The sequence below is a fragment of the Heptranchias perlo genome, chromosome 24 (assembly GCF_035084215.1).
Source record: "Heptranchias perlo isolate sHepPer1 chromosome 24, sHepPer1.hap1, whole genome shotgun sequence".
Classification (NCBI taxonomy): Eukaryota; Metazoa; Chordata; class Chondrichthyes; order Hexanchiformes; family Hexanchidae; genus Heptranchias; species Heptranchias perlo.
This window is the reverse complement of record NC_090348.1, coordinates 50,661,423-50,688,435: the sequence shown is the minus strand read 5'-3', so window position 1 is coordinate 50,688,435 and position 27,013 is coordinate 50,661,423. Positions and strand designations below refer to the sequence as shown.

Sequence of the window (27,013 nt, the reverse complement as noted above, 5' to 3'; positions counted from 1 at the left end):
TTTCCCTACTACTGATGTTAGGCTAACTGGTCTACAGTTTCCTGTTTTCTCTCTCCCTCCTTTTTTAAATAGTGGGGTTACATTTGCCACCCTCCAATCTGCAGGAACTGTTCCATAATCTATAGAATTTTGGAAGATGACAACTAATGCATCCACTATTTCCGTGGCTACCTCTTTTAGTACTCTGGGATGCAGATTATCAGGCCCTGGGGATTTATTGGCTTTAAGCCCCATTAATTTCTCCAGCATTATATTTTTACTAATACTAATTTCCTTTAATTCCTCCTTCTCACTAGCCCGTTGGTTCCTTAACATGGCATGGCAGCCAGGAGCATGATTCCCAAAGGCTATGTTGCCTACCCAGTGCCAGGGTTAAGGACATCTCCTCCGGGCTGGAGAAGAACTTGGAGTGGGAGAGGGAGGATCTAGTTGTCGTGGTCCATGTAGGTACCAATGGCATAGGTAGGACTAAGAAAAAGGTTCTGCTGAAAGAGTTTGAGCAGCTAGGGACTAAATTAAAAAGCAGAACCACAAAGGTAATTGCAGAGGTACTGGCCATAATCTTCCAATCCTCTTTAGATACGATGGTGGTGCCAGAGGACTGGAAAATTGTAAATGTTATACCCTTGTTCAAAAAAGGGTGTAAGGATAAACCCAGCAACTACAGGCCAGTCAGTTTAACCTCGGTGGTGGGAAAGCTTTTACAAACAATAATCTGAGACAAAATTAACAGTCACTTGGACAAGTGTGGATCAATTAAGGAATGCCAACATGGATTTGTTAAAGGCAAATCGTGTTTCACTAACTTGACTGAGTTTTTTCATGAGGTAACAGAAAGGGTTGATGAGGGCAATGCGGTTGATGTGGTGTATATGGACTTCCAAAAGGCATTTGATAAGGTGCCATATAATAGGCTTGTCAGCAAAGTTGAAGTCGATGGAATAAAAGGGGCAGTGGCAGCATGCATATGAAATTGGCTAGGTGACAGGAAGCAGAGAGTAGTGGTGAATGGTTGTTTTTCGGACTGGAGGGAGGTGTACAGTGGTGTTCCCCAGGTGTCGGTACTAGGACCACTGCTTTTCTTGGTATATATTAATGACTTGGACTTGGGTGTACAGAGCACAGTTTCAAAATTTGCAGATGACACAAAACTTGGAAGTGTAGTGAACTGTGAGGAGGATAGTGATAGACTTCAAGAGGACATAGACAGGTGATGGAATGGGTGTACACATGACAGATGAAATTTAACGCAGAGATACATTTTTAGCAGGAAGAACGAGGCAAGGCAATATAAACTAAAGGGTACAAATTCTAAAGTGGGTGCAGGCATAGAGAGACCTGGGTGTATATGTGCACAGGTCGTTGAAGGTGGCATGGCAGGTTGAGAAAGCGGATAAAAAAGCATACAAGATCCTGGGCTTTATATATAGAGGCATAGAGTAGAAAAGCAAGGAGGTTATGATGAACCTTTATAAAACACTGGTTCGGCCACAACTGGAGTATTGCGTCTACTTCTGGGCACCGTACTTTAGGAAGGATGTGAAGGCCTTAGAGAGAGCACAGAAAAGATTTGCTGGAATGGTTCCAGGGATGAGGAACTTCAGTTACGTAGAGAAATATTGGGGCCAGTGTGTATACCCAAGCTACAATTTCATGTTCCACTCCAATCTCAGCATAAACAATTGGTGATGCTGAGATTGGAATTGAACATCTTCAGGCATCTGTTTTAACAGAAAAGGGACTGAATTGTGATGCCAAAATGTTGGAGAAAATCCAGCAAACCCATGTAATGAAACAAAGTGCAATTTATTTTGTCACCATTAATTAATAGCCTTGTATCAAATACTTAGATCCAGGGATGTTTTCGATCGGTTGGTTATTGATGTCAGCTTTCCTCATGTTTCTAGGTCTGCTTGATTCTGGTTTGTTTCGATTTTTTGATCTTGTTGGATGTGCTGTTTAATTATAATCTGTTATGCAAGTGACTTGAATCAACCGGATTGCAGTGCTGATGTTGCCTTCCCTTTGCACAGTACACAGGGGATGTCTAAAGTTGCTCGGAGACATTGCACTGCGGTTTCCGGCTGAACACCTCGCTCCGCCTCGCGCCTTTTTCCGTGCTCCAATGCTTAGTGCGACAGCATATACGCATGCGCCAACGGGCTGCCCTCCCACAGCGTGTGTTGCGTTCGGGGCTGCGAAGTCTGAAAGAGTTTGCGCATGCGTCAGTACTAGAACGCGGCGCCGTTGTCATGGAACTATTGGAGACTGGGGGCCGGGCTCGGAGGGTTAAACATTACCCGGCCTCGAGGCTAGCGCTTCCTTGGGACCGCTTCTCCGCCTGGCTCGAGTGCGTCTGTGTGGTCACATTCGACTTGGAGCTGGGACAAGCGATAGAGGTGAGGGTAGGCCGCGCCCAGAGCTCGGGCTGAGAGAGACGGTAACAGGCGGCGGGAGATGGAGCCCGAGGAGGGGCGGCGACTTGGGCCGTGGGATGTGGAGCCCGAGGAGGGGCGGTAACAGGTCATAGGAGATTGAGCCCGAGGAGAGGCGGTAACAGGCGGTGGGAGATGGAGCCCGAGGAGGGGCGGTGACCCGGGTGGTGAGAAATGGAGGTGGAGGAGGGGCAGTAGAAGACAAGAGAGGGGGCGGTACTGGACCTAATTCTAGGGAATGAGTCCGGCCAAGTGGAAGAAGTGCTAGTAGGTGAGCACTTTGGTGACAGTGACCATAATTCGGTGAGATTTAAGGTGGTCATGGAAAAGGACAGGGAGGGGCTGGAAATAAAGGTTCTAAATTGGGGGAAGGCTGATTTTAATAGGATAAGGCAGGATCTGGCCAAAATGAGCTGGGATCAGCTGCTTGTAAGAAAATCTGCATCGGAGCAATGGGAGTCTTTCAGAAGGGAGATTGAGACCATACAATGGCAACATGTTCCCGTAAAGGTCAAGGGTGGTTCCAAGAACTCCAGGGAACCTTGGATGTCAGGGGATATACGAGAATGGATTAGGAAAAAAAGGAGGGCTTTTGGCAGATACAAAAGGCTAAGGACGGAGGAAGCCCTAGAGGAGTACAAAAAGTGCAGGGGAATACTTAAAAAAGAAATTAGGAGATCAAGGAGGGGCCATGAAAAAACTCTGGCGAGCAAAATAAAGGAAAATCCTAAGATGTTTTATAAGTATATTAAGGGTAAGAGGATAACTAGGGAAAAAATAGGGCCCATTAGGGACAAAAATGGCAATCTGTGTGTGGAGCCGGAAGATGTAGGAGGGGTTCTAAATGAATTTTTTGCATCTGTTTTCACTATGGAGAAGGACGACGTAGACAGAGAAATACGACAGGGGGACTGTGATATACTCGAACATATTAACATCGAGCGGGAGGAGGTATTGGCGGTTTTAGCAGGCCTAAAAATGGATAAATCCCCAGGCCCGGACGAAATGTATCCCAGGCTACTGTGTGAGGCAAAGGAGGAGATTGCGGGGGCTCTAACACATATATTCAGAACCTCTCTGGCCACAGGGGATGTGCCAGAGGACTGGAGAACCGCTAATGTAGTACCATTATTCAAGAAGGGGAGTAGGGAAAAACCGGGGAACTACAGGCCAGTGAGCCTAACATCAGTGGTAGGAAAGTTATTGGAAAAAATTCTGAAGGACAAAATTAGTCTCCACTTGGAGAAGCAAGGATTAATCAGGGATAGTCAACATGGCTTTGTCAAGGGAAGATCATGTCTGACTAATTTGATTGAATTTTTTGAGGGGGTGACTAGGCGTGTGGATGAGTGTAACGCAGTGGATGTGGTATACATGGATTTCAGTAAGGCCTTCGATAAAGTCCCGCACAGGAGACTGGTCAAGAAGGTACGAGTCCAGGGTGCCGTGGCACTTTGGATTCAAAACTGGCTTAGTGGCAGAAGGCAGAGGGTGATGGTCGAAGGTTGTTTTTGTGACTGGAAGCCTGTGGCCAGTGGGGTACCACAGGGATCTGTGCTGGGGCCCTTGCTGTTTGTGGTCTACATTAACGACTTGGATATGAATGTAAAAGGTATGATCAGTAAGTTCGCTGATGATACAAAAATTGGTAGGGTGGTAAATAGCGAGGAGGATAGCCTCAGTCTGCAGGACGATATAGATGGGTTGGTCAGATGGGCGGAACAGTGGCAAATGGAATTTAACCCGGAAAAGTGCGAGGTGATGCACTTTGGAGGGACTAACAAGGCAAGGGACTACACAATGAATGGGAGGACCTTAGGCAAGACAGAGGGTCAGAGGGATCTTGGTGTGCAAGTTCACAGATCCCTGAAGGCGGCGGAACAGGTAGTTAAGGTGGTAAAGAAGGCATATGGGATACTTGCCTTTATTAGCCGAGGCATAGAATATAAGAGCAAGGAGGTTATGATGGAGCTGTATAAAACACTGGTTAGGCCACAGCTGGAGTACTGTGTGCAGTTCTGGTCGCTGCACTACAGGAAGGATGTGATCGTTTTGGAGAGGGTGCAGAGGAGATTCACCAGGATGTTACCAGGGCTGGAGCGCTTCAGCTATGAAGAGAGACTGGGAAGATTGGGTTTGTTTTCCTTGGAGCAGAGGAGGCTGAGGGGGGACATGATTGAGGTGTACAAAATTATGAGGGGCATAGATAGGATGGATACTCAGGAGCTTTTTCCCTTCGTTGAGGGTTCTATAACAAGGGGGCATAGATTCAAGGTAAAAGGCAGGAGGTTTAGAGGGGATTTGAGAAAGAACTTTTTCACCCAGAGGGTGGTTGGAGTCTGGAACTCACTGCCTGAGAGGGATGTGGAGGCAGGAACCCTCACAACATTCAAGAAGCATTTGGATGAGCACTTGAAATGCCATAGCATACAAGGCTACGGACCAAATGCTGGAATATGGGATTAGATTAGACTGGGCTTGATGGCCGGCGCGGACACGATGGGCCGAAGGGCCTCTATCCGTGCTGTATAACTCTAAGATGGAGCCCGAGGAGGGACGGTGACCCGGGCCGTGGGATATGGAGCCCGACGAGGGACCGTAACAGGCAGCGGGAGATGGGATCTCAAGGTGGGGTTGGTAACAGGCGGTAGGAGATGGGGCAGTAGGAGATAGAGCCCGAGGAGGGACAGTACCTTTTGCCATTCTGAGTAATTCCCCTTAACCCGTACTCTGTTTGTTTTCTGTTTCATAGCCAGCTTGCTATCCATTCTGCTACTTGTCCCCTGACTCCACCTTAGTCTACCATGCGGTATCTTATCGAAGGCCTTTTGAAAATCCAAATATATTGCATCTACTGCATTACCCTTGCCTACCCTTTCTGTTACTTAAAAGAATTCAATAAGGTTGGTCAAGCATGACCTTCCCTTTTGAAATCAGTGCTAGCTATTTATTACTTTTTCGGTTTCTATATCCGTTTTTCTATTACATCTTTGAGTAAGGATTCCATTATCTTTCCTACCACTGATGTTAAGCTAATTGGTCTATAGTTCCCTAAACTTGTTCTATCTCCCTTTTTAAATATAGGAATCACATTAGCTGTCCGCCAGTTTTCTGGCACTATTCCCTTTCCTAATGAATTTTTATATATATGTATATGTGTCTTCCCTAATTTTTTTTTTTAATATGCACGGATACAATTTATCTGGGCCAGGGGTTTTATCCTCTCGAAGATTGGCTAGTTTATCAATTTTCTCCCGTCTTTCTATCTTAAATATCTCTATCTTTTTGATCTCTTCTAATATCATACCCACCATGTTAGTCTCCCTGGTAAATACTGACGCAAAGTAATTATTTAATATTTTTGCCATTTCGCTGTCATTATTAGTGAGTTTATTGTGTGTATCCCATAGTGGCCCTATCCCTACCCTGATTTTTTTTTGTTATTTGTCTCTATACTTTATTTCTTTTTAATTTAATTTTGTAGCTTCTCTTTGTCTTCCTAATTGTTTTTTAAACTACTTTCCTAACCTTATCTTCCCTTTTGTTATCCTCTCCTTTGTTGTCTATTTACTTAGTGTATGCCTTTTTCTTTCATTTCAATTTTGCCCTTATTTCTTTATTCATCCATGTTGTATCATTTTATTGGCTAGTTTAGGAACAGAGGAACAGGAGTAGGCCATTCAGCCCCTCGTGCCTGCTCCACCATTTGATAAGATCATGGCTGATCTGTGATCTAACTCCATATCCCCGCCTTTGGCCCATATCCCTTAATACCTTTGGTTGCCAAAAAGCTATCTATCTCAGATTTAAATTTAGCAATTGAGCTAGTATCAATTGCCGTTTGCGGAAGAGAGTTCCAAACTTCTACCACCCTTTTGTGTGTAGAAATGTTTTCTAATCTCGCTCCTGAAAGATCTGTCTCTAACTTTTAGACTGTGTTCCCTACTCCTAAAATCCCCAACCAGCGGAAATAGTTTCTCTCTATCCACCCTATCTGTTCCCCTTAATAGCTTTTAAACTTCAATCAGATCACCCCTTAACCTTCCAAACTATAGAGAATACAACCCCAATTTGTGTAATCTCTCCTCGTAACTTAACCCTTGAAGTCCGGGTATCATTCCAGTAAACCTACGCTGCACTCCCTCCAAGGCCAATATGTCCTTCTGAAGGTGCGGTGCCCAGAACTGCTCACAGTACTCCAGGTGCGGTCTAACCAGGGTTTTGTATAGCTGCAGCATAAATTCTGCCCCCTTGTACTCTAGTCCTCTAGATATAAAGGCCAGCATTCCATTAGCCGCCTTGATTATTTTCTGCACCTGTTCGTGACACTTCAATGATCTATGTACCTGAATCCCAAAGTCCCTTTGGACATCCACTGTTTTTAACTTTTTACCATTTAGAAAGTACCCTGTTCTATCCTTTTTTGATCCAAAGTGGATGACCTCACATTTGTCTACATTGAATTCCATTTGCCACAGTTTTGCCCATTCACCTAATCTATCAATATCACTTTGTAATTTTATGTTTTCATCTACACTGCTTACAATGCCACCCATCTTTGTGTCATCGGCAAACTTAGATATGAGACTTTCTATGCCTTCATCTAAGTCGTTGATAAATATTGTGAATAATTGAGGCCCCAAGACAGATCCCTGTGGGACACCACTAGTCACATCCTGCCAATGTGAGTACCTACCCATTATCCCTACTCTCTGTCGCCTTTCGCTCAGCCAACTTCCTAACCAAGTCCGTAATTTTCCCTCGATTCCATTGGCTTCTATCTTAGCTAACAGTCTCTTATATGGGACCTTATCAAATGCCTTCTGGACCTTATCAAATGCCTTCTGGAAGTCCATATAAATTACATCCATTGACATTCCCCTGTCCCACTACTTTAGTCACCTCTTCAAAAAAATTCAATCAGGTTTGTCAGGCGCGACCTACCTTTCACAAATCCATGCTGGCTCTCTCTGATTAACTGAAAATTCTCGAGGTGTTCAGTCACCCTATCCTTAATTATAGACGCCAGCATTTTCCCCACAACAGATGTTAGGCTAACTGGTTTATAATTCCCTGGTTTCCCTCTCTCTCCTTTCTTAAAAAGCGGAGTGACGTGCAATGTTTGTTCTTGATTTTTTTTTCGGATATATTTCTCTTAGACTCTATTGATCGCTGTTTTAAATGTTTCCCACTACTGTTCTGTTTCTTTGTTTATCAGTAAATTTTTCCAGTTCATTTTCCCTAGTTCCATTCTCATCCCCTGAAAATCAGCTTTTTTCCAATTTATTACTTTGGTCTTTGTCTTACTTATGTCCTTCTCAATTTTTATCTTAAACCTTATTATGTTGTGATCACTGTTGCCTAAATGTTCCCCTATGCTTACTACTTTTATCTGTTCTGGTTGATTTCCCATTATCAGATCCAGCAGTGCTTCCTCTCTTGGGATTTTACATACTGGGTAAGAAAGGAGTCCTGCACTCATTGTAAAAACTCCATTCCCTGTATCCCTTTACCTACCTCCTCTTGCCAGTTTATTTGGGGATAGTTTAAAGTTTCCCATGATTACTATTCTATGTCCTTTACTCATTTCACATATTTGCTTACGTATTTCTTCCTCCACCTTCCAATATTAGGTGGCCTGTAGGCCTATTAGTGTGATCGATTCCTTATCTTCTATTTCAATCCATATGGATTCTGTTTTTATCCTTCTATTAGTTATGTCCCTTTTTCAAACATACAATGTATAATGTACTATGTAATACATATGCACTGGTGCTGCTCATGTTTGGCCTCTTCCTCATCTATATGCTGCCCCCTCGGTAACATGATTTGAAGACACGGGGTTAGGTTCCACATGTAAGCTGATGGCACCCAGCTCTATTTCTCCACTGTCTCTCATGACCCCTCCACTGCCTCTACGTTGTCAGACTGCATGTCTAGCATCTGGTACTGCTGAGTCGCAGTTTTCTCCAGTTAACATTTGTAACGGGCACCTTATCAAACGCCTTTTCCTACAATTTAATATTGGGAAGACGAAAGTTTTTGTCTTTGGCCCTCGCCACAAACTTCGTACCCTTGCCACTTCCATCCCCCTCCCCTGCTACTGTCTAAGGTTGAGAAAGACTGTTCACAATTTTGGCGTCCTATTTAACCCTGCGCTGAGTTCATGACCCCATATACTCTCCATCACAAAGACTGGCTACTGCCACCTCTGTAACATCGCCAATCTCCACCCCACCCCACTTCAGCCCATCTGCTGCTGAAATCCTTATCCATGACTTTGTCATCTCCAGACTCAACTATTCCTTCCATCCTCCAGCCTCCCTAAACTTCAGCTCATCCAAAACTCTGCTCTGTATTGTATTCCCCAAGTCCCATTCACCCATCACACCTATGCTCGCTGACCTACATTAGCTCCCCGGTCCCCCAAGGCCTCAAATTTAAATTTATAATCCTCCTGTTCACATCCATTCAGGGCCTTGCTCCTGCCTAACACTGTAACCTTTTCCAGCCCTACAATCCGCCGAGAACTCTGGTTCTTCCAACTCCAGCAAAATCCTTCCACCCCACCATTGGTGGCCATGCCTTTTAGCCTTCTAGGCCCAAAGCTCTGGAATTCCCTCGCTGCATCTCTCCGCCTCCCTCTCTTCCTTTAAGACCCTCATTAAAGTCCACTTCTGTCTAAGCTTTTCATCATCCCCTCCTAATATCTCCTCCTTTGGTTCGTTGTTGATTTGTGTTTGATTTCAATTCTGTGAAGGGCCTTGGGTCATTTTTCTATGTTAAAGGTGCTATATAAATCATAGAATCATAGAAGTTACAACATGGAAACAGGCCCTTTGGCCCAACATGTCCATGTCGCCCAGTTTATACCACTAAGCTAGTCCCAATTGCCTGCACTTGGCCCATATCCCTCTATACCCATCTTACCCATGTAACTGTCCAAATGCTTTTTAAAAGACAAAATTGTACCCGCCTCTACTACTGCCTCTGGCAGCTCGTTCCAGACACTCACCACCTGCAAGTTTCTTAGTTGTTTGCAAGTTGTTTTTGTCATAAACCTTTATAAAGGGGAAAAGGTATGCCAACACTTTAGAGAATAGGAAAAGCCTACCTGTCTGGCATGTTCTAGTTACAGACATCCCACCGCTGGTAGCACTGTGGTGCAAATCACACAAGTCCGTCCACCATTTATTTCTTCATTCAGCAATTTCTGCACTTAACTGGCCTTCAATTTTTTTGTTACAGTTTTTATACTTTTGGTCACTGCCTTTTTTCCTGATTTCCCACCCTCACTTCCATGCCCCCACTTTCAAATGTGACCATCCTCCTCTGTTGGTTCCCCATCCCACTTACCTCCAATTTGCCATTCTTATTCAAAACCTGACCTCATTCTGCCAGTCTTCTTTGCTAGCTTCCCACCCATCTGGGTGGTCCAGTTCAAGAAAGTTGAGAAGGATAAACTAAGAAACTATAGATCAGTTAGTCAAACTTCAGTTGTAGACAAACTTTTTTTAATCCAAAAAAAATCAGTAAGCATTTAGAAATGCATAAAATTGATCAAGGCTTTCCGTCACGCATTTGTTAAAGAAAAGTTGTGTTTGTTAAATTTAATGAATGTGTATGGATTTACAGATTTTTTAACGAGATAGCTCATAAAAACTCAGGTGTGTGGTGTGATACAAGAATAAATGTAGTACCATGGATAGAAAACTGGCTGGCGAACAGGAAACAAAGGGTTTTGCTTGGATTGGTGAAGGGTTGGAAGTGCGATATCCCAAGGCTACTACTGGGTTCCCTAACCCTAACCTTACATAATTCCCTGAGTGCAGGTAGACAGTCATAAAAAGGCCAAAAGCATTTTGGGGTTTATAAGTAGCGGTTCGGAATACAAAGGTTAAGAGTTAATAAATTTGTGCAAAGGCATGGATAGAATCATAGAAATTTACGGCACAGATGGAGGCCATTTGGCCCATCATGCTGGTCGAAAAAGAGCTATCCAGCCTTATCCCACTTTCCAGCTCTTGGTCCTCAGCCTTATAGGTTACGGCACCTTAAGTGCGCATCTAAGTACCCTTTAAATGCGATGAGGGTTTCTGCCTCTACCACCGTTTCAGGCAGTGAGTTCCAGACCCCCACCAGCCTCTGTGGAAAAAATTTCTCCTGATCTCCTCTGATCCTTCTTTCAATCACTTTAAATCTATGCCCCCTGGTTATTGACCCCTCTGCTAAGGGAAATAGGTCCTTCCTATCCACTCTATCTAGGCCCCACATAATTTTATACTCCTCAATTAAATCACCCCTCAGCCTCCTCTGTTCCAAAGAAAACAACCCCAGCCTTTCCAATCTTTCCTCATAGCTAAAATTCTTCAGTCCTGGCAACATCCTCGTAAATCTCCTATGTAGCCTCTCTACTGCAATCACATCTTTCCTGTAATGTGGTGATCAGAACTGTACGCAGTACTCACTGTGGCCTAACTAGTGTTTTAAACGGTTCAAGCATAACCTCCCTGCTCTTATATCCTGTGCCTCGACTGATAAAGGAAAGTATCCCGTATGCCTTTTTAACCACCTTATAAGAACATAAGAACATAAGAAATTGGAGCAGGAGTAGGCCAATCGGCCCCTCGAGCCTGCTCCGCCATTCAATAAGATCATGGCTGATCTGATCCCAACCACAAATCTAAAGAACACAAGAAGTCGGAGCAGGACCCGGCCACATAGCCCCTGGGCCCTCTCCGCCACCCACAGGGCATTGACCGATCCGAACTCAGCTTCATGTCCAATTTCCTGCCCGCTCCCCATAACCCCTAATTCCCTTTACTTCTAGGAAACTGTCTATTTCTGTTTTAAATTTATCTAATGATGTAGCTTCCACAGCTTCCTGGGGCAGCAAATTCCACAGACCTACCACCCTCTGAGTGAAGAAGTTTCTCCTCATCTCAGTTTTGAAAGAGCAGCCCCTTATTCTAAGATTATGCCCCCTAGTTCTAGTTTCACCCATCTTTGGGAACATCCTTACTGCATCCACCCGATCAAGACCCTTCACAATCTTATATGTTTCAATAAGATCGCCTCTCATTCTTCTGAACTCCAATGAGTAGAGTCCCAATCTACTCAACCTCTCCTCATATGTCCGCCCCCTCATCCCCGGGATTAACCGAGTGAACCTTCTTTGTACTGCCTCGAGAGCAAGTATGTCTTTTCTTAAGTATGGAGACCAAAACTGTATGCAGTATTCCAGGTGCGGTCTCACCAATACCTTATATAACTGCAGCAATACCTCCTTGTTTTTATATTCTATCCCCCTAGCAATAAAAGCCAACATTCCGTTGGCTTTCTTGATCACCTGCTGCACCTGCATACCAACTTTTTGATTTTCTTGCACTAGGACCCCCAGATCCCTTTGTACTGCAGTACTTTCCAGTCTCTCTCCATTAAGAAAATAACTTGCTCTCTGATTTTTCCTGCCAAAGTGCATAACCTCACATTTTCCAATATTATATTGCATCTGCCAAATCTCCGCCCACTCACCCAGCCTGTCTATATCCCCTTGCAGGTTTTTTATGTCCTCCTCACTCTCTACTTTCCCTCCCATCTTTGTATCATCTGCAAATTTTGATATGTTGCACTCGGTCCCCTCCTCCAAATCGTTAATATAGATTGTAAAGAGTTGGGGACCCAGCACCGACCCCTGTGGAACACCACTGGTTACTGGTTGCCAGTCCGAAAATGAACCATTTATCCCAACTCTCTGCTTCCTGTTCGATAACCAATCCTCCACCCATGCCAGAATATTACCCCCAATCCCGTGATTTTTTATCTTAAGTAATAATCTTTTATGTGGCACCTTGTCGAATGCCTTCTGGAAGTCTAAATACACTATGTCCACTGGTTCCCCTTTATCCACCCTATACGTTATATCCTCGAAGAACTCAAGCAAATTTGTCAGACATGACTTCCCCTTCATAAAGCCATGCTGACTTTGTCCTATTAAATTATGCTTATCTAAATGTTCCGTTACTGTCTCCTTAATAATAGACTCCAAAATTTTACCCACCACAGATGTTAAGCTAACTGGCCTATAATTTCCAGCCTTCTGCCTACTACCCTTTTTAAATAACGGTGTTACATTAGCAGTTTTCCAATCTGCCGGGACCTCTCCTGAGTCCAGGGAATTTTGGAAAACTATCACCAAAGCATCCACAATCCCTACTGCCACTTCCCTCAAGACCCTAGGATGGAAGCCATCAGGTCCAGGGGATTTATCCGCCTTGAGTCCCATTATTTTACTGAGTACCATCTCCTGAGTGATTTTAATCGTATTTAGCTCCTCCCCCCCGAGAGTCCCCTGTTTGTCCAGTGTTGGGATATTCTTAGTGTCCTCTACTGTAAAGACTGAAACAAAATATTTGTTCAGCATTTTTGCCATCTCCATGTTTCCCACCATTAATTTCCTGGTCTCATCCTCTAAGGGACCTATGTTTGCCTTAGCCACCCTTTTTCTTTTTATATAACTATAGAAACTCTTGCTATCTGTTTTTATATTTTTTGCTAATTTCTTTTCATAATCTAACTTCCCTTTCTTAATCAATCCTTTAGTTACTTTTTGCTGTCTTTTGAAGAATTCCCAATCTTCTATCCTCCCACTAAGTTTGGCTACCTTATATGTCCTTGTTTTTAGTCGGATACTATCCTTGATTTCTTTACTTAGCCACGGATGGCTGTCATTTCTTTTACACCCTTTTTTCCTCAGTGGAATATATTTATTTTGAAAGTTGTAAAATAACTCCCTAAATGAACACCACTGCTCATGTACCGTCTTACCCTTTAATCAATTCCGCTCTCATACCATCATAGTCTCCTTTATTCAAGCTCAGTACGCTTGTTTGAGAATCAACCTTCTCACCCTCTAATTGGATATGGAATTCAACCATGTTGTGGTCGCTCGTTCCAAGGGGATCCTTAACTAGGACATTATTAATTAATCCTGACTCATTACACAGGACCAGGTCCAAGGTTGCCTGCCCCCTTGTAGGATCAGTTACATACTGCTCAAGAAATCCATCCCTGATGCACTCAATGAACTCGTCCTCAAGGCTGCTCTGCCCAATTTGATTTGTCCAGTTAATATGATAATTAAAATCCCCCATAATTATGGCTGTTCCCTTATTACATGCCCCGACTATCTCCTGATTAATACTTCTTCCAGCAGAGTTGCAACTATTAGGAGGCCTATATACTACACCCACTAATGTTTTTTTTCCCTTATTATTCCTTATCTCCACCCAAACTGTTTCATTATCTTGATGCTTTGTCCCAATATCATTTCTCTGTATTACAGTGATTCCTTCCTTTATTAACATAGCCACCCCACCTCCCCTTCCTTCCTGCCTGTCCTTCCTGATTGTTAAATACCCTGGCATATTTAATTCCCAGTCGTTGTCACCCTGCAGCCATGTTTCTGTAATGGCCACAAGATCATACCCATACGTAGTTATTTGTGCCGTTAACTTGTCCATTTTATTACGAATGCTACGTGCATTCAGATAAAGAACTTTCAAATCTGTTTTGTGACGCTTAGTTCCTGCTTTTTCCTTTTTTAACACTTTACCTATTACTCCATACCTTCTGTCCCTTCCTGTTACGCTTTCCTCTCTCTCCCTGCTCAGGTTCCCAACCCCCTGCCACTTTAGTTTAAACCCTCCCCAACAGCACTAGCAAACACTCCTCCTCGGACAGCGGTCTACCAGTGCTGCTACCTTCAGGGATCTGTGGACATGCACTCCAAGGTCCCTCTGTTCCTCTACACTTCTCAGTATCTTCCCATTTATTGTGTATTCCCTTGCCTTGTTTGCCCTCCCCAAATGCATTACCTCACACTTCTCTGGATTGAACTCCACTTGCCACTTTTCTGCCCACCTGACCAGTACATTGACATCTTCCTGCAGACAGCTTCCTTCCTCACAATCAACCACATGGTCAATTTTTGTATCATCTGCAAACTTCTCAATCATGCCCCTTACATTTAAGTCTGAATCATTATAGGCATATAGATTCATCAGGATGATTCCAGGGATGGGAACTATATTTATGAGGAGACACTTGAGATAGTGGGAACATTTATACTGAAGCAAAGAAGGTGAATGAGATTTAATAAAGGTTAAAAAAATTATGAAGGGTTTTGATGGTGAATAAGGAAAGAATATTTCCTCTGGTAGGGGTGTCAGTGATGCAGAGTCATCAATTTTAAAATTGTCACTAAAAGAGTGAGAAATGGGGTTTGTTAGAACATAGATACATAAAAAATAGGAGCAGGAGTGGGCCATTCGGCCCTTCGAGCCTGCTCCGCCATTCAATATGATCATGGCTGATCCTCTATCTCAAAACCATATTCCCACTCTCTCCCCATACCCCTTGATGCTTTCTGTGTCAAGACATCTATCTCCTTAAAAATATGATGTGGAGATGCCGGTGATGGACTGGGGTTGACAATTGTAAACAATTTTACAACACCAAGTTATAGTCCAGCAATTTTATTTTAAATTCACAAGCTTTCGGAGATTTTCTCCTTCCTCAGGCAAATGTTTCAAGAGCTCCTTGAAGCCTACGCATTTATACATATTGAACAATACATGGTGTTTACAGACTGCCCCTGCAACTGCCCGTTGCCAAGGCAATCACCGTGTTCAGACAGAGAGGTGTCACCTGCAGAACCCCCGAATACACATTCAACAAAAAAACAAACAGGGAAAAAAAACAGAGAAAAAAACACAGAGAGAGGCAGAAACATCCGGAAGGCAGAGAGAGCCAGCAAATGACCCATTATATTAAAAACAGATAACATTTGTTCGCTGGTGGGGTAACGTGTAGCGTGACATGAACCCAAGATCCCGGTTGAGGCCGTCCTCATGGGTGCGGAACTTGGCTATCAATTTCTGCTCGACGATTTTGCGTTGTCGTGTGTCTCGAAGGCCGCCTTGGAGTACGCTTACCCGAAGGTCGGTGGATGAATGTCCATGACTGCTGAAGTGTTCCCCGACTGGGAGGGAACCCTCCTGTTTGGCGATTGTTGCGCGGTGTCCGTTCATCCGTTGTCGCAGCGTCTGCATGGTCTCGCCAATGTACCATGCTCTGGGGCATCCTTTCCTGCAACGTATGAGGTAGACAACGTTGGCCGAGTCACAGGAGTATGAACCATGCACCTGGTGGGTGGTGTCCTCTCTGGTGGGTGGTGTCCTCTCGTGTGAACAGCGTCCACGACGCCACACAACCCTGCCACGGTAACCTCTGCAAGACATGCCAGATCATCGACACAGATACCACCATCACACGAGAGGACACCACCCACCAGGTGCATGGTTCATACTCCTGTGACTCGGCCAACGTTGTCTACCTCATACGTTGCAGGAAAGGATGCCCCAGAGCATGGTACATTGGCGAGACCATGCAGACGCTGCGACAACGGATGAACGGACACCGCGCAACAATCGCCAAACAGGAGGGTTCCCTCCCAGTCGGGGAACACTTCAGCAGTCATGGACATTCATCCACCGACCTTCGGGTAAGCGTACTCCAAGGCGGCCTTCGAGACACACGACAACGCAAAATCGTCGAGCAGAAATTGATAGCCAAGTTCCGCACCCATGAGGACGGCCTCAACCGGGATCTTGGGTTCATGTCACGCTACACGTTACCCCACCAGCGAACAAATGTTATCTGTTTTTAATATAATGGGTCATTTGCTGGCTCTCTCTGCCTTCCGGATGTTTCTGCCTCTCTCTGTGTTTTTTTTCTCTGTTTTTTTTCCCTGTTTGTTTTTTTGTTGAATGTGTATTCGGGGGTTCTGCAGGTGATACCTCTCTGTCTGAACACGGTGATTGCCTTGGCAACGGGCAGTTGCAGGGGCAGTCTGTAAACACCATGTATTGTTCAATATGTATAAATGCGTAGGCTTCAAGGAGCTCTTGAAACATTTGCCTGAGGAAGGAGAAAATCTCCGAAAGCTTGTGAATTTAAAATAAAATTGCTGGACTATAACTTGGTGTTGTAAAATTGTTTACAACTTAAAAATATGTTCAGTGACTTGGCCTCCACAGCCTTCTGTGGTAGAAAATTCCACAGGTTCACCACCCTCTGAGTGAAGAAATTTCTCCTCATCTCAGTCCTAAATGTCCTAGCTCATATCCTGAGACTGTGACCCCTAGCTCTAGACCCCCCCCAGCCAGGGGAAACATCCTCCCTGCATCCAGTCTGACTAGCCCTGTCAGAATTTTGTATGTTTCAATGAGATCCCCTCTCATTCTTCTAAACTCGAGTGACTACAGGCCGAGTCGACCCAATCTCTCCTCACATGACAGTCCTGCCATCCCAGGAATCAGTCTGGTGAACCTTTGCTGCACTCCCTCGATGGCAAGTATATCCTTTCTTGGGTAAGGAGACCAAAACTGCACACAATACTCCAGGTGTGGTCTCACCAAGGCCCTGTATAACTGCTGTAAGACATGGAATACTTTAGCATCGAGAGTGGTTGAAGCAGAGACTGTTGCATTTTTAAGGGATAATTGGATAAATATTTGAAGCAGAGGAAGATAGAGTTATGGGAGAGACTGGGGTTTTGATTAGTTTCGGATTGATCTAGCAAAGTGTTGACACAGATGCAGTCGGCTGAATGGCCTCCTTCTGTGCAGTAAACGTCTACAGGAGGCAGGCAACAACTAGGAGAGGTAATGTATCCTCTAACTCCCTGTGGGCAATGCCACAAGTGTTTTTCCTGTAGTACTTTCAATGTCACACTTGGTTGATAAGACCCCCATTATTAAGACAATGTATTTTCCGAGTCATTGTGAGCAACACCATGGAGAATCCAATGTATGTGTGTTTTTTTAAACTCTCCTCCATGCTTTGTTTCACTTTCTCTTCTTCATTACCATACTCCTTCCTGCTCCCACCTCTTCCATCTATCTCTTATGCATTCAGCACCCAACTCTGTAACCCATATCTTTTAGAATCATAGAAAGGTTACAGCATGGAAGGAGGCCATTCGACCTATGAGTCCATGCTGGCTCTATGCGAGAGCAGTCTAGCTCGTCCCATTCCCTCACCCTCTCCCCGTAGCCCTGCAATTCTTCTCCTTTTGAAAGCCACAATTGAAACTGCCTCACCCACCTCCTTGGGCAGTGAATTCCATATCCTAACCACTCACTTTTTAAAAAAAAAGTTTTTCCTCGTGTCACCTTTCGTTGTTTTGCTAGTCACCTTAAATGTATGTCTTCTGGTTCTTGACCCTTCTGCCAATGGGAACAGTTTCTCTCTATCTATTCTGTCCAGACCCTTCATGATTTTAAATACTTCTATCAAATCTCCTCTCACTCTTCTCTGTTCCAAGGAGAACAACCCCAGCTTCTCCAGTCTATCCACTTAACGAAAGTCCCTCATCCCTGGAATCGTTCTAGTAAATCTTTTCTGCACCCTCACTAAGGCCTTCACATCTTTCCTAAAGTGCGGTGCCCAGAACTGGACACAGTACTCCAGTTGTGGTTGATCCAGTGTTTTATAAAGGTTCATCATGACTTCCTTGCTTTTGTACTCTGACTCTATTTATAAAGCCCAGGATCCCGTATGTTTTTTTAACTGTTTTCTTAACCTGCCCTGCCACCTTCAATGATTTATGCACATATACCCCCAGATCTCTCTGTTCATGTACCCCTTTTAGAATTGTGCCCTCTAGTTTATATTGCCTTTCTTCGTTCTTCCTACCGAAATGTATCACTTCGCATATTGGTGTTAAATTTCATCTGCCACGTATCCGACCATTTCACCAGCCTGCCTATATCCTTTTGAATTCTATCACTATCCTCATTGTTCACTACACTTCCAAGTTTTGTCATCTGCAGATTTTGAAATTGTACCATGTACACCCAAGTCCAAGTCATTAATATATATCAAGAAAAGCAGTGGTCCTAGTACCGATCCCTGGGGAACACCACTGTACACCTCCCTCCAGCCCAAAAAACAACTGTTCACCACTATTCTCTGCTTCCTGTCACTTAGCCAATTTTGCATCCATGCTGCTACTGCCCGCTTTATTCCATGGGCTTCAGACTTGATGACAACCCTATTATGCGGCATTTTGTCAAACACCTTTTGAAAGTCCGTGTACACCTCATCTACCCTCTCTGTTACCTCATCAAAAAACTCAATCAAGTTAGTTAAATACGATTTGTCTTTAACAAATGCGTGCTGACTTTCCCTAATCAACCCACACTTGTCTAAGCGACTGCTAATTCTGTCCCGGATTATCGTTTCTAAAAGTTTCCCCACCACGAGGTTAAACTGACTGGCCTGCAGTTGCTGGGTTTATCCTTACCCCCTTTTTTTGAACATAATCTTCCCTCTGGCACCACCCCTGTATCTAAGGATGTTTGGAAGATTATGGCCAGCACCTCTGCAATTTCCACCCTTACTTCCCTCAGCAACCTAGGATGCATCCCATTCGGACTGGGTGACTTATCTACTTTAAGTACAGCTAGCCTTTCTAGTACCTCTTTATCAATTTTTAGCCCATCCAGTATCTCAACTATATTTTCCTCTACTGAGACTCTGGCTGCATTTTCTTCCTTGGTAAAGACAGATGCAAAGTACTCATTTAGTACCTCGGCCATGCCCTCTGCCTCCATGAATAGATCTCCTTTTTGGTCCCTGATCGGCCCCACCCCTCTTACTACCCATATACCGTTCACATGCCTGTAGAAGACTTTTGGATTCCCTTTTATGTTGACCTCTCTGCCCCTCTTATTTCCTTTTTCACTTTCCCTCTGAACTTTCTATATTCAGCCTGGTTCTCACTTAACCTTTCACCCCTCCCCATAGTCATCCCAAACTCCAACTTGACCACTCGCTCATCACTACCAACCTGTTTTGCCAACCACTGCAAACCTCTCTGCAGCTCCATTACATAAAAACATAAGAACATAAGAAATAGGAGCAGGAGTAGGCCAATCGGCCCCTCGAGCCTGCTCCTCCATTCAATAAGATCATAGCTGATCTGATCCTAACCTCAAATCTAAATTCATGTCCAATTTCCTGCCCGCTCCCCGTAACCCCTAATTCCCTTTACTTCTAGGAAACTGTCTATTTCTGCTTTAAATTTATTTAATGATGTAGCTTTCACAGCTTCCTGGGGCAGCAAATTCCACAGACCTACTACCCTCTGAGTGAAGAAGTTTCTCCTCATCTGTTTTGAAAGAGCAGCCCCTTACTCTAAGATTATGCCCTCTAGTTCTAGTTTCACCCATCCTTGGGAGCATCCTTACTGCATCCACCCGATCAAGCCTCTTCACAATCTTATATGTTTCAATAAGATCGCCTCTCATTCTTCTGAACTCCAATGAGTAGAGTCCCAATCTATTCAACCTCTCCTCATATGTCCGCCCCCTCATCTCCGGGATTAACCGAGTGAACCTTCTTTGTACTGCCTCGAGAGCAAGTATGTCTTTTCTTAAGTATGGACACCAAAACTGTATGCAGTATTCCAGGTGCGGTCTCACCAATGCCTTATATAACTGCAGCAATACCTCCCTGTTTTTATATTCTATCCCCCTAGCAATAAAAGCCAACATTCCGTTGGCCTTCTTGATCACCTGCTGCACCTGCATACTAACTTTTTGATTTTCTTGCACGAGGACCCCCAGATCCCTTTGTACTGCAGTACTTTCCAGTTTCACGCCATTAAGATAATAACTTGCTCTCTGATTTTTCCTGCCAAAGTGCATAACCTCACATTTTCCAATATTGTATTGCATCTGCCAAATCTCCACCCACTCACCCAGCCTGTCTATATCCGCCTGTAGGTTTTTTATGTCCTCCTCACTCTCCACTTTTCCTCCCATCTTTGTATCATCTGCAAACTTTGATATGTTACACTCGGTCCCCTCCTCCAAATCGTTAATATAGATTGTAAAGAGTTGGGGACCCAGCACCGACCCCTGCGGAACACCACTGGTTACTGGTTGCCAGTCCGAGAATGAACCATTTATCCCAACTCTCTGCTTCCGGTTAGATAACCAATCCTCCACCCATGCCAGAATATTACCCCCAATCCAGTGATTCTTTATCTTGAGCAATAATCTTTTATGTGGCACCTTGTCGAATGCCTTCTGGAAGTCTAAATACACTTCATTCACTGGTTCCCCTTTATCCACCCTGTACGTTTTACCCTCAAAGAACTCAAGCAAATTTGTCAGACATGACTTCCCCTTCGTAAAGCCATGCTGACTTTGTCCTATTAAATTATGTTTATCCAAATGTTCCGCTACTGTCTCCTTAATAATAGACTCCAAAATATTACCCACCACAGATGTTAGGCTAACTGGTCTATAATTTCCAGCCTTCTGCCTACTACCCTTTTTAAATAAGGGTGTTACATTAGCAGTTTTCCAATCTGCCGGGACCTTTGCCGAGTCCAGAGAATTTTGGAAAATTATTACCAAAGCATCCACAATCCCTGCTGCCACTTCCCTTAAGACCTCCATTGTCTTTCCTCCCCTAGCACTTTGTACTTCCCAGCATTTAATCGAGCTCCCTAATCGTCCCACTCTCGATCACACGTCTAACTTCACACTTGCATAAACTCATCTCTGAAAAGAAATCTCCCTCTTAAACAATATATGTTAGTTTCCTGCCTCGTCACATACGTTGTCATTCACCAACATATACACAACCTTCACCCCAGCGCACAAACTAACATGCAAATACAAAGTTCTAGTAATGTTTTTATTTGTGTATATCAAATACATTAATTATATAAATCATTATATAGAACTGCTGAATAGGGAGTGATATTCAATTTCCAAATGCTTTGAAAACTCATATCAGGCTCCATCTATGCAAAATCCATTATAAAGTGTCAACATCCTACTACCTTTATGTGCAGTACCTATTACCTCAGGAAAGATATACTTGCCTTAGAGGGAGTACAATGAAGGTTCACTAGATTGATTCCTGGGATGAGAGGGTTGTCCCATGAGGAGAGACTGAGTAGAATTGGCCTATATTCTTTGGAGTTCAGAAGAATGAGGGGTGATCTCATTGAAACGTATAAAATTCTTAGAGGGCTTGACAGGGTAGATGCTGAGAGGCTGTTTCCCCTGGCTGGAGAGTTGAGAACTGGGGGTCATAGTCTCAAGATAAGGGGTTGGCCATTTAGGACTGAGATGAGGAAAAATTTCTTCACTCACAGGGTTGTGAATATTTGGAATTCTCTACCCCAGAGGGCTGTGGATGCTCAGTCGTTGAGTATATTCAAGGCTGAGATCAATAGCTTTTTGGACACTAAGGGAATCAAGGGATTTGGTAATAGGGTGGGAAAGTGGTTTTGAGGTAGATGATCAGCCATGATCTTATTGAATGACGGAGCAGGCTTGAGGGGCCGTAGGGCCTACTCCTGTTTCTATTTCTTATGTTCTTATGTCTGTGGATGGTGGTGTAATTGGCATTTATAATCTTAAGGAAGTTAAAAGAAGTTTCACGTACCCATTAGATGCACAATCTCTTACTTGTACTGTATGTTGGCCCTGAGACTCAGCATGTGAGTATGTATGCAGGTGGGTGGCAGTGCATGAATGTGTTTGCCTTTAGCAAAGATAATGAAGGCAAGGATTAAATGTAAGTCGTAAGTGAATTGCAAAGCTTCTTTCCACAGTGCAGCAAGATTTTTAGAGCCACCTTTCCCCCAGTGTCACATCACCAAACATCATTGTGCTTTGACAGTTAACTGCATTGCTGCTGCCTGTCTTTATACTCTCCCTCAGGTTCCCACACTGGCCTTGCACCTAGAATCTCCTCTGTGCTCTCTCTGGTGAATTTGGGTAACCCTCCGAAGCACAAGCCCCTGGAGTGTTTAAAAACAGCTTATCAGCTGTTTCCCTGGTTTATGCTTAGCAGATCCTGTCATGTCTCCTCACAACCATGTCCCTGGTTGTCAATTTGCACTCACCACCTTGTCGACGTTTGACCACTGAGCAGTCAACTCCCCAAGCCCCCCCACTCCACCCCCTCCCCTGTGCTGACAGTATTTATTGGCCTCACTCTGTCTCACTGCCATGCACCACTTCGCCTTGACGTTCTTGCATCCTTGGTATAGAGAAGGGCTGTAGGGTTGATCCCAGAACTTAAGGGCGTATCGTGAGGAAATAGAAAATACCCAGGGTAGTCACTATGTTGGAAAAGACGACCGAGAGGGGGTATAATAGAAATGTTTAGCATTATGTAAGGTTTGGACATTTTGGCCCCGCCATTAATGGAGAGGCGGGAAGGATGCGAGGGAGCGGGTGAAGAACCTGGTAAGGCCGGGGACATGGAGGCCCTGCCGATCTTAATGACAGGGCCTCATTTAAATAATTCTGTGCAGATCCCGTCCAACAGCAACCAGATTGATTGCCTGGCCGGTGGGCTTGTTGATCTGGATTCTTTTCCCTCAGTCTGGTTCAGCAAACACTGACTCGAACACACCTTCAGAATTAAACACATCTTTATTTTCCGCGGGGCTTTACTCTTGTGCACCCCAGTGACTCCTACCGGAGTCTGTAGAATCCAGCAGAGAAAGGCAAAGTTACATTCAATGTGTTGCATTCTTATACATTTACAGCTAGAACATTAGCATAACAGCAGATTATCAGGAGCCAATCATAAGCGGAGTCACGCCCCGGTTACATAGTTCAAAACACTTAAAGGTCAAGGTAATCATTAACCTGTTCCAGCTGCACAATGTCCTGTAAACAACTCAACCGGACAATCATCTCCAAACCACAGAATGTTCCAGTTGCACAATGTCTTATCAAGTCACCTGCACTGTTAGGACATAACAGGATACTTTATAATGAATGCTATTGTTCGACCCTCAGCATGTTGCAATACAGTGGTCGTGAACTATTTAGCATAGGGTAAGGTCAGCATTCTTTTAGGGTCCCTAAGCCTAAGGATTCTCAGGCTGGAGTGGAAATTTAGTGGCAGGAGGCTGCACCCGAGGGGTGAACAAATGTTATTTGAAGTGCACCAAGGGAATACTGCGGATAGGTGGGTTAGGTGGATCGGAGGTCTACTGCATGAAACTGTTAGTGAGACACTGTATCAAGATTAATAATGGAAAACTTCACTTTACTACTGATTCCCTACTTCTCCCCTCCTCTTCCTCTCCCCCTCATGGAACCATAGAATGATACAGCATAGAAACGGGTCTTTTTCAGGTTGGCAGTCTGTGACTAGTGGGGTACTGCAAGGATCGGTGCTTGGGCCCCTGCTATTCACAATCTATATCAATGATTTGAATGATGGGACCAAATGTAATATTTCCAAGTTTACTGATGACACAAAACTAGGTGGGAATGTGAGTTGTGAGGAGGATGCAAAGAGGCTTCAAGGGGATATAGACAGGCTAAGTGAGTGGGCAAGAACATGGCAGATGGAATATAATGTGGAAAAATGTGAAGTTATCCACTTTGGTAGGAAAAACAGAAACGCAGAATATTTTTTTAAATGGTGAGAGATTGGGAAATATTGATGTTCAAAGGGACCTGGGTGTCCTCATACACGAGTCACTGAAAGCTCACATGCAGGTGCAGCAAGCAATTAGGAAGGCAAATGGTATGTTGGCCTTTATTACAAGAGGATTTGAGTACAGGAGTAAAGATGTCTAACTGCAATTATATAGGGCCTTGGTGAGACCACACTTGGAGTATTGTGTACAATTTTGGTCTCCCTACCTAAGAAAGGATATACTTGCCACGGAGGGAGTGCAACGAAGGTTCACCAGACTGATTCCTGGGATGGCAGGATTGTCGTATGAGGAGAGATTGAGTAGACTAGGCCTGTATTCTCTAGAGTTTAGAAGAATGAGAGGTGATCTCATTGAAACATACAAAATTCTTACAGGGCTCAACAGGGTAGATGCAGGGAGGATGTTTCCCCTGGCTGGGGAGTCCAGAACCAGGGGTCACAGTCTCAGAATAAGGGGTAGGCCATTTTGGAGTGAGATGAGAAATTTCTTCACTGAGATTGGTGCATCTTTGGAATTCCCTACCTTAGAGGGCTGTGGAGGCTCAGTCATTGAGTACATACAAAACAGAGATCGATAGATTTCTAGATATTAAAGGCATCAAGGGATATGGGGATAGTGCAGGAAAATGGCTGAGGTAGAAGATCAGCCACGATCTTGTTGAATGACGGAGCAGGCTCAAGTGGTCAGATGGCCCACTCCTGCTTCCATTTCTTATGTTCATGGAAGGAGGCCATTTGGCCCATCATGCTTGTGCAGGCTTTTTGAAAGAGACATCCAATTAGTCCCAGTTCCCTGTCCTTTTCCCATAGCCCTGCAAATTTTTTCTCTTTAAGTATTTATCCAATTTTCTTCTCTTTTCAAAGTGATTATTTAATCTGCTTCTGCCACCCTTTCAGGAACACATTCCAGATCATCATGCGCTGTATAAAAAAATTTCTCCTAATCTCGCTTCTGGTTCTTTTGGCTATTCCTTTTAAATCTGTGTCCTCTGGTTTGTGTTTGTTGAAGTGGTGGGATAGAGTCTGGCGGTTTGCACACTGAAGTGAATTTGTAAGCTCGGCCCACTGTGGGAACAAGGGATCTTGCTCCTCCCTATCTGCTATAATTTGCACAGGGAGGGAACATCATACCGGCCTGCTCCTGATCACTGTTAGAAGCCAGTTACGGTGCTCAGGGGCAGGATAGATTGACATTGCCTCCCTGTGCAAGTTAGAACAGATAGGGAAGTGTAAGATATTTCTCGCTCCCACAGTCAGCTGACCTGAAGCATCGAGAGCATTTCAGTCAGGGATACACGACGGTTAGGAAATGGATGATAATATTTGTAAACTTTTTAAGATAGTATATTTTTGAAATTTTACAAATGTACAAGGAAGACAATAAAGCATCAACTTAAAACTATAAGACAAAAGAAAGAAAGACTTAGAATCATAGAATGCTACAGCATAGAAGGAGGCCATTTGGCCCATCGTGCCTGTGTCGGCTCTTTGAAAGAGCTATCCATTTAGTCCCACTCTCCTGCTCTTTCCCCATAGCTCTGCAAAATTCCCACTTCTAGTATTCAATTCACTTTTGAAAGTTATTATTGAATCTGCTTCTACCACCCTTTCAGGAAGTGCATTCCAGATCGTAACAACTCGCTGCGTAAATTTTTTTTCCTCATGTCACCTCTGGTTCTTTTGCCAGTCACCTTAAATCTGTATCCTCTGGTTACCGACCCTTCTGTCACTGAAAACAGTTTCTCCTTATTTACTATATTAAAACCCTTTGTGATTTTGAACACCTCTATCAAATCTCCCCTTAACCTTCTCTGCTCTAAGGTGAACAACCCCAGCTTCTCTAGTCTCTCCATGTAACTGAAGTCCTGCATCTCTGGTACCATTCTAGTAAATCTCCTCTGCACTTGCTCCAAGGCCTTGACAACCTTCCTAAAGTGTGGTGTCCAGAATTGGACACACTACTCCAGCTGGGATCTAAGCAGTGATTTATAAAGGTTGAGCATGATGTCCTTGCTTTTGTACTCTATGCCTCTTTTTATGAAGCCAAGGACCCCATATGCTTTTTTAACAACCGTCTCAACTTGTCCTACTACCTTTTTAAGATTTGTGTACGTACACATCCAGGTCACTCTGTTCCTGTACCCCCTTTAAAATTATACCATTTAGTTTATATTGCCTCTCATTGTTCCTTCCAAAATGCATCACTTTGCACTTCTCTGCAAATTTGCTCCTCTATCTCCTTCCTACTATTTGGTGGCCTATAGTATACACCCAGCAGCATAATAGCTTTCTCTAGTCCATAATTCTAACCAAATAGATCCTGCCTTTGAACCCTCAAGTACATCGTCCCTTTCCAGAGCTGTAACAGTATATTTGATCAATACTGCAACCCCTCCTTTATTTCCTTTCCTATTTTGAAAGTTTGTAGTCAGGAATATTAAGTTCCCAATCCTCATCTCTCCCCCTTGTGTACCCCCTTTCCCTTGAGCATGAAAACACTATTAACACTCCCACAATACTCTAATTAATAAAAACAGAATTAACTTATTGAATCACCATATTGAGTAGACCTATTAATATATTGTACGTTATATAGGATAAAGCAGTCTATATTATATAGGATAATGCATTGTATCTTCCAACTCACCATGAGCAATGCCATGGGATAGCAGCTTGTATAGATATAAATGTAAAGATTTAAAATGTTATTTTGAGGATAGAAGTTTCTAATATTTTGGACACGTGCAGAATTTATCCTGTTTTTATGAAAAATGTCTTCTGTTGAGCTGTTTGTATTTGTTTTTTTGGTCCTCAGCTTGTGTATCCCCATGATGTGCGACTTTCAGAACGGGAGGTAAGCTATTAAATCAGTGGAATTGCTATTCACTATATAGTAACATTGAAGCTCCTTATAGTTTGTCAGAACACTGCAACTGCTTTAGTTTTGCTTTAAAGAATTTGCATAAAATGCACAACTGCAACTAAACTTTCTGAAGTTGGAAAGCTATAAAACATAGATAAGT

The 27,013-nt window shown here is 43.7% G+C and overlaps 1 protein-coding gene across 8 annotated transcripts in view; it reads left to right on the top strand.

Annotated features, from left to right (window-relative positions):
- The first annotated feature begins 2,219 nt into the window (after positions 1 to 2,219).
- The window catches only part of dennd6b (DENN/MADD domain containing 6B), a 236,093-nt gene continuing 211,299 nt past the window's right edge, over positions 2,220 to 27,013 (top strand). For 3 of the 8 annotated variants that reach the window (XR_010967118.1, XR_010967117.1, XR_010967119.1), the window contains exons 1-2: positions 2,220 to 2,399; positions 26,806 to 26,844. Coding sequence is in view for 4 of the 8 variants with exons in the window: in XM_068005278.1 (XP_067861379.1) it covers positions 2,253 to 2,399; positions 26,806 to 26,844 (186 nt within the window). In the remaining 4 variants the exon portion in view is untranslated. The remainder of the gene's footprint in view (positions 2,400 to 26,805; positions 26,845 to 27,013) is intronic. The other 5 variants (XM_068005278.1, XM_068005279.1, XM_068005276.1 and 2 more) reach the window with 3 other exon arrangements.